Here is an 8,942-nt window from a genome sequence, read left to right as displayed (position 1 = left end):
ACTTGTATCGCTGAAGTTCTTCGGAAAGAATTTTTACGAGTAATTAACAAACGACCAGAGACGTAACAATACCAATTTTGGTGAAGATCCACCCACATCCTGCGAAGTAGCTACATGGACATACAACAGACAGTACTATTATATTTATACAGATGTAATGTAATTTTGGTGTGATGCTTTTCTTTCATAACGTCTCTTTTGAATAAAGACATTTGGGAAGCGTTTACATTTTACAATCTTATCTTTATATTTCGATCCCTCATGTTAGGTAGATCAAAGCCAAATGCAGAACGAATGTTATTTTAAATTATTTTATCCACAGCAACTAGGTCTATCTTAACGTCATACACTCTAGCTAACAAACAAATTACAACATGAACAGTATAGCTTACAATATTATGTGTTCTGAATGGCCTCTACACTTTTATTCACCGGCCTACCTTATGTCTGTCGCTACTGGGTCCAACCAAATATTTCAATAAAAGCAGGCAAAAAAGGAACGTTGACATCCTTGAAGCTGGACAGTGCATTTCAAGCTGAAATTAAAACATTAATAATTTGGCTGGCGATAAGCAATAAATTGGAATAATGAAATCGTGTATACTTTCCTCGGTTTTAAAGAAAATGCACAGTGCAAGGGTTATAACATCACAAAACAAATTAAAAAACATCTTAATTACATTAAGACACTCTATAAGCCATCAAACTATATTGAATTACACTAAGCTACAATCTAGGCCACCAAACTACATAAATAATATACTCAGTTACACTAAGGCACAAATTAGGTAATCGAACTAGGTAAATAATATATAAGTTATACTAAGCCACAAACCAGGCCATTCAACATACGTTGATAATGTTGCCAGCTATGTTTTCGTGAAGTATATTGGTCTGTGTTTTCTATTGTGCTTATTGAATTACTTTGTACAATTAAGTTGGTTTTATGTTAGTCTTAGTTTTGTTAGAGGTTCGAACGTCATTTGTAATGTAGGCCTACAATAATTTATGACAGCGTGCATGTACTAAGCCTCGAAGAAACGTTAAAAAGAGGAAATAAAGTAATTTGTTCTTGCCACGTGGACTAAACATTGAATAATTTTGACCAGATAATTTTAGAGAACCGGAAACGAAAGATAAAAGTTACAACAAAGGTGTCAGAAGTAGGATATTATTTTTGGTGAATTTAAATAAAACTTTGACTAAATTTCAACTGTTGAAGATGATGACAATGAGGTCAGAGTGACAGCAAAGTGTTACTTGAGGTGATGAAATTATTTAGACAAGATCAAGAAGAAAGAGACAGCAAATTAGAAGAAATAACTGGAAAACTAAAATAAGCTTTAGAAGAAATTTGCAGAAAATTTAAAGACTTTGTTTGTTAAGCACAATGCTACTCAATAGGTGTCTGTGCTCTCCCTACAATGGGTATCGAAACTCAATTTTTAGTGCTATAATCAATTATAATCAATTTCAGGAGAAGAAAGTTTGTTTGTTGTTAAACACAAAGCTACACAATGTGTTCTTTGTGGTGTGCTTGCCACATATAACAAAACCCGACTTTTATCGTCGTAAGTCCAGAGACTTGCTATTGAGCCACTGGTTAGCATTAAAATAGTACCAAGAAAAAACAGGTATATAAATAAAACGAGATCTGGAACTACAGGACAGAAAAGTGAAAGAAGTACAGGAAGAGCATGGCAGGTATTTAAGAAAGTAGTAAAAAGAAATAGACATACTATTCAAAAAATAATTAAAATTAAAAATAAAACTGATTGAAAACAAGAACAGTGAAGTTATTTGTCATGCACAAAGAGACTACAGTAATAAGATTGAAGAAGTATGGAAAAGCCATAATGAAAAGATTGAAGAAGTACAAAAAAGGTATTGATGAAGTCAAAAGTGAAGTACAAAAAGACAAGATTCAAGTAAAGAAAGACATGAATGAAGTGGAAAATAGCACCACCGAGGTAGAAAAGGACACAATAAGACATCTGGAAAACGAATTATTAAAGGCGAAAATTAAACCAGCAACCCCTCTTTCTGCAGTTACTCAAGAGATCCAAACCAAAAAAAAAAAAAAACAGACCCCAAGTGGCTCAGCAGTAAGTAAAGACTTATACATAAAAACTGGGTTTCGTACCTGTGGATGGCACAGCCCAGATAGCTCATTGTGTAGCTTTGGGCTTAACACTAAACAAACAAACCATATCCGACCAAAAACATCATGTATTGCTAGATATGGAATAGGAAAACGTATTTGGAGAACACCTTTTACCATTACTGCTGTGCCAGCTCCAGTCAGAATTCTGTTTCAGGTGGTAGGTGAACAGTTCAATATCAGTTTATAGAGAAACTTATGAAATATGATGACAATGTACCAAGGGAGTCATACCAGCCTCAATTCCAAATAATTTCCATAACAAACATGTGGAGTAGCGAATATATCATATATCTTGCTACATATTTCAAAGGATTAGCTTCGACAATATTAAGTCATCTTTCAGTTAAGAGCCATAAAAACTATCAAGTATTTGTAGCTGCCTTATCTAACAGGTTTAGAGTGTCTTACCAGAAAGAAGTATCCATGGTGTAGTTCTGAAACAGGATAACAGTGAAAAAAAGACCTTAGCCAAACTTAAAGAAGATTTGAATAGGCTTTTCAAATTATCATACCTGGTATTATTCGTTAAATAATGGTTTTGTTAGCATGTGATCAATTTATTGATGCCATAACAGACAAGGATATGAGAATTAGGCTGAAGCAAAGTAGGTGTGCATTATTAACGAAAATTCTGCAGTTGATGATGGAACTAGAATTCATTAAAGTTGCAGATAAACAATTAAAGATATCATCTCAAAGTTATGGGATCATCAGATCGAGTAGTGTTAAAACATGAAAATCAATTGATGACAGTTTAGAAGAACTAAAATGATAATTTACACAACTAGTGACAAACAATGGAAGAAATAAACTAAAATATAATATGTTTGGAAGGTAACTTGCTCAGAACTGCAAACAAAAGCTTGTAGGAAATAATAACTCCTCCAGAAAGGGGAATTTGTTATATATGTTGGAAATCTAGCCATCACAGCCAGATTAGCAATCAACAGTTGTTAAGACAACAAGGAGACAGTATCCTAAGGATGAGTCTTTGAGCCCAACCAGTTCAAAGGAACAACCAACAGATAACCAGGAATTGGGAAAAAAGAAAGTAGCTGGATTAATGGAGCAAAATTAATCTAAGAATACCCCATCTGCTCCAAATATGATAAGAAGTTTATTAATAAAAGAGACCAGTCCATGGGAGGCCTTATAATATGTTGGTTGGCATTGGTTCTACACCTACAGTTGAGTGACCCAATTTGGTAATGAAAGATGGGAATTGCCTTCAGCAGTGATGAAAGAAGATAGAGTGGTACAAACAACAATTCTAGAAAAAGTTCTAAAATAAGGGAATTTGGAAGTTACTCTAACTGTATGAATCTTCTTCACTTGTCATGGTGTGTGGGTGATTGACACCAAAGAAGAGTACAAATTGGTAGCTGAATGCAAGCAGAGATATGGATGTGAGGTTAGGCTAGCTTCAAAGAGTTTCACAGTCTATAACCAGGAAAGCTTTGTGCACTACATGACAATTACTACACAAGAAGTTGAATTTCCAGTGACAAGAAGTGAAATATTCATTCCAGGACTTGTTAAAACACATTTACAACTGGTTACTGGGCTGTAATAGAACTATCCACTTCAGTGTGTCTTGATGGATTAATGTTTGGAAGAATTTCGTGGATCATAAGAACCTTGAACACAACATACTATAAAATTCGAGTGAAGTCTCTATGGGAAATTACAAGATGTAAAGCTATATAGGTAGTACTTCTACATTAGAGAACTTTAGATATCGTCATCTTTGAGGGAAGATGTAGGAAGTATATTGTCAAATCATCAAAAAAGGACAGAAATTACATGGTTTGCTCACAGAATATCAAGACATTTGCTACAGTAGATCTTATGATGTAGGATAAAGAAATAAATTATACCACAATATTGATACTGGAGATGCTAGAAGACTCCTACATGCAAGACACTTTGATTCTTGCAAAGAGATAGATGCTATGAAGGAAGAAGGAGTGGCAGAACTAAGTAGTAGTCCAAGGGCATCATCTGTCGTACTTGTGAAGAAGAATAATGATTTATAAGGTTCTGCATGGACTATTGGAAGGTACATGAATTCACAAAAAAGGATGCCTACCCACTGCCAAAGACTGTCTGTACTTTGGATGTTCTACTTGGATCAAATGGTTTTCAGCCTCAGATCTTAAAAGTGGATATAAGTAAGTGCAAGACTAGAAAAAGCAAATGGAGGGAAGACAGCCTTCACCGTAGGAAATGGATTGCAGCGAAATATCATGATACTATGGGGATTATGTAAAGCACCTGCTACATTTCAGTGACTAATGGAGTGTGCTCTTAGGTACTACCCTAAGTCACCGTACTCATCTATTTGGAATATATAAATGTACAGGAAAAGACCTTTGATAATGCTAATGATGGGTTAAGGAAAGTTCTGGATTTGTTGAGAAATCAGAGTCTTAAGCTGAATTCCAAGAAGTGTGAATTGTTTTGTCAAGGGGTGAATTTCTCAGAACACATTGTCAGCAGAGAGTGAGTGTCTAGAGACCCATCAAAGACTGACTGTTCTGAATTCAGCAACATCAATTAACATGCATGAGATTAAAGGATTTCTTGGACTGTACTATTACTATCACCGTTTTGTAAAATCATTCTCTGACAAAACTCGTCCTCGACACAATTTTCTTGAAAATTTAGTAAGCTTTTTTTGGCTCACGTGATTGTGAATAAGCAGTTAAAAAGCTAGAGAAACAATTGACCACTACTCCTGTATTATCATAAAGATTCATTCATCTTAGTTACAGATGATAGTGATTTTGCAGTAAGAGTGTTGTATTCCAAGTACAACGTAGGAAAGAACACGTAGTTCCTTAATTTCGAAAAGTAATGAACCTTTACTGTAAATTTATATGAACAAAAGCTTACATTTCAGACTAATCATGCAGCATTGAAGTGGCTTATCTGGTAAATTTGTGTAATCTAGAAGGTCAGACAGCTGCAGGCCTCCAAAACTTCGAGAGTATGATTTAATATCACCACTGCCCTGGACAGAACCATGGAAATGCTGATTCATTATCCCAAAGACTATGTGCTAATGAAGAGGATAAATACAGTGAAAAGAGGGATGCACAACATAGTAGAGACCACAAACCTGAAGTGCAATGGAGTATAATCCAAGATGTGATCCAAAAGTGAAGATGAAGAAGTAATGTGGTCCAACAATCGACTGAAAGATGCTTAGGCAAAAAATAAAACTGGAAACCAATTATTCAATGGATCACGAACAGTGCTGAGAAACCTCCATGACAAACAGTTACTCCATACAGCCCAAAGACAAAGGTTGGACACAAAGGGATTAATTATACTTACATGGGGGCTTGTTTTATGTTGGAAAGGGGACGATACCAGTGGACAGGAACAACAACTACAGGTGGTACTGGTACTTCTGCAGTCTCTACATTCTGAAACATTTCATTGTCTCTACAATCTTCCAATGGCTGGACACTTAGGTGTTAAGAAGACACTGGAGAGAGTATAAAAATGTTTAGATTGGGTTCAATTTCAGAGATATGTAGAGAATAGGGTAAAACACGTGAACCTTGCTGTGAGCAAAAGGTTCCAAAAGAAACATCATGGGCAGCTGCAACAGTAATGTATTAAAGCATCACCTGAGAGGCTTTGCTGTCGATGTGCTTTGTCCTCTGCCACAAACGAAATGTAGAAGTAAATAGATCATGATTTCGATTGGCTCCAAATGGCGAGAACCATATGATGTTCCTAACTATGAATCAGAAACTCTAGCAAGAAAATTTATCAATGAATTTGTTTCAAGATTTGACATTCCAGTGGAACTGATGTCAGGTACATAACTTTGAATCAGCCTTGTTTGAAGAAATGTGTTAGATCCTTGAAATAAAAAAGACCAGGACAACAGCTCTTCATTCATCTTCTGTTAGCATAGTGGAGAGATACAACCACCACACACTTTTAAGTCATTTAACCATTTATGTGGATGAACATCAGAAAATGTGGGATCAAGATTTTCCACTGTTATTCATGAGTTATCAAACAGCAGTACATGAAGCTACAGGTAATACACCATCATCACTAATGTTTGAAAAAATAACTCAAGTGCCACTGAATCTTATGTACTTGCATCTGGATGATATTTACTCAGTAGAGCCATACATAGAAAACGGAGAAGGACTAAGGAACACCATTGAGGTCATCCATGACATTATTCAGGAATACTTAAATCAGCTGGTGATAAAACAAGAAGTCTCTATGCTTTTACTTCTTGTAAAGCTGGATTTTATCGAGGTGACATAGTATGGCTGTACAATCCCCTCTGCATGAAAGGACAAACTCCAAAGTTAAGCATATGTTGGAAAAATCCATATGCTGTATTGAAAAGGATCAATGATCTAGTTTATAGAATTGAGACGGACAGGCAATCCAAGACAAAGGTCATCCACTATGGTCATCTTTAGAAGTAAATCAGTGAGAAAACAGCCAACTGGGTAATTCCAGATAATAATTTACCAGCAGAAGTTCAACCCGCTGAGAACCCCAGGGTTCCTGTCGAGACCATTTTCATAAACAAGGACAGTACCACGAGTGAATTCGCTTGGCTACATACCTTGGAAGAACTCTCCAAGTGACTGGACTAAGTATCATTCAAGCTGCATATCTTGTACCTTGCAGGATAATATTATCAAAAAGAGTTGGTGAAAGAACAGTTTGGTGTAGTACTTTATTGTATTAGGATAGTTGGAAGGACTTCATAATCTAGGAAGGTGGCAATATTGTAAGCTATATTTCAATATTTAAATTTAGTTGTTTGGTAGAAGGAACTGCTAACACAGTGATGATGATAAATTTAGAAAGTTTATAAAATTAATCCTAGAATACCTATAATGTTCATGAATGTTAATGATCAAGAGATTTTACGAAGCATATAGAAACAGGGATAAATCATAAATACTGTTACGACAGCGGAAGTCACGTGACGCTGGTAACACGTAATGAGTTCTAGAAAGATCGGGGAATATCACGAATAATCCAGTATTTGCTAGGCACCCTCTATTATTGTATATAAGTGCGCCAGACAATGAATCAGAATTGAATTGCAGACATGCAGAGATAGAGACGAACAATTGACTCAAGCGCGGTAATAAGTAAGCTGCGTGAATCGTTCGTTGTGAATTATAGCGTGTGTTTAAGTTAAACTGATTGTGGAAGTTAAGTGTATTGCAAAGTTGTATTGAGAAAGAATAAACTAGTTTTATTTAAGAAAGGACTTGTATCGCTGAAGTTTCTCGGAAAGAATTTCTACGGAAAATTAAGAAACGACCAGAGACTTAACAATACGAAAACTAGAGTAGCACTGAATCAGTTTTCAGTTTGTTCAATGACTGAGAAGTTAGTCAAGTATTCAGAAGAATTATAGTTTTTGCGTATATCCAATTACACTATCAATTAATCGCGAAATTGTACAAACAAAATTATCTGTATTTATCTGTAAATTTATGTTTTAATTGAAAATGTTATTTGTGAACTTAGGCCTACGAGTGATAGTAGGCTGTAGCAAACGTCAAGGAATAAATAAACTAATTTGTTATCGTTACGTGGACTGTATTTCACATTATTTTCCTCATTCCCGGTTCCAGCTTTTCTTAAATTATTATTAATTATTAATTGAGGAACCCAGTGGGACATATCATGGGGCGAAAAAAAAATTGGTTAATGGACGGCATTAGCTTTGGAGAACAATAACACTCAGGGGGCCAGGCTCTTTGTTATATCAATATTAGCACTAGTACTACTATGCTTAATGCTGCTGCTGATAATTATACTGGTATCACGGAGTAAAATTGGACTTACCATCTCCCCTCCCTTCACTATCAGCAATAGATCTAAATTAAGTTAAAGTTAAAATTAACTCGTTTAATTAATATTTATTCTTATTCCCCCTTTTAGAACACAATGACCAAATTTGAACAGCCTGTCACATTTACAACGAGTTAAGTGTAGCACGGTAGTAAGCGTGCTGGACCATGGATCTGCGGATCCCTGGTTCACGTCCCGTTTACCACACACCCCAATCGCATTCTGCACTTTGGATCTGTGGGTAAGTTACAAGGTTGATGATGAAATCCAAATATTCGATTATATAAGAGTAAATCCAAACGTTAGAGGTGGTTATATTGACTGTAGCTTTCCCGCTAGTCCTTCAGTTCAAAAGTAGAGACGACTAGCCCAGATAGATAGCCCTTGAACAGCGTTGGACGTATATACCAAAGAAAACACATTTATAAAGCGCCCACAGATGAAAGGTATGGAGCTGTTTAACGGCGGCTGAAATCTTGAGACTTTCAATACGTATTCTATAGGCAAGTGGTTCCCAAACTTTTTTAGACTGAGGCTCCTTTGACGTGAATATAAACCTATAAAAATTCCTTAAAATGTGATTTTAAAATGCCCCCCCCCAGCCTATAACTTTAGCATAGTGATTGAAAACCAATGCTGTAGTAAAAACAATAACATCTTCTTTCAACATACTGTATCATTTAATTCAAATTAATTTTTATCGTTTTATGGTTTACTTAGAATTAAAATTAATTCAGCATCTTTGTTTACGCTCATTTTTGGGCGCTCCCCCTCCCCCAGAAAAAGCTTCACGGCCCCCACTTTGGGAAACACTGCTATAGGCGACTTACGGCCCTTTAATTTTTAAAGGTTTGTTTGTTTTTGAATTTCGCGCAAAGCTACACGAGGGCTATCTGCGCTAGCCGTCCCTAATTTAGCA

At 35.8% G+C, this 8,942-nt stretch overlaps 1 protein-coding gene across 3 annotated transcripts in view; it reads right to left on the bottom strand.

Moving 5' to 3' along the window:
• Positions 1 to 8,942, bottom strand: part of LOC111087190 — a 47,532-nt gene that overhangs the window by 28,744 nt on the left and 9,846 nt on the right. For all 3 annotated transcript variants that reach the window (XM_022392996.1, XM_022392993.1, XM_022392994.1), the window contains exon 2: positions 441 to 536. In XM_022392996.1, coding sequence (XP_022248704.1) covers positions 441 to 530 — 90 coding nt within the window. In that variant the 5' untranslated portion in view covers positions 531 to 536. The remainder of the gene's footprint in view (positions 1 to 440; positions 537 to 8,942) is intronic.

Source organism: Limulus polyphemus, unplaced genomic scaffold, assembly GCF_000517525.1.
Source record: "Limulus polyphemus unplaced genomic scaffold, Limulus_polyphemus-2.1.2 Scaffold1854, whole genome shotgun sequence".
Lineage (NCBI taxonomy): Eukaryota > Metazoa > Arthropoda > Merostomata > Xiphosura > Limulidae > Limulus > Limulus polyphemus.
Note: the sequence above shows the minus strand (reverse complement) of the source record. Positions and strands in the feature narration are given on the sequence as shown.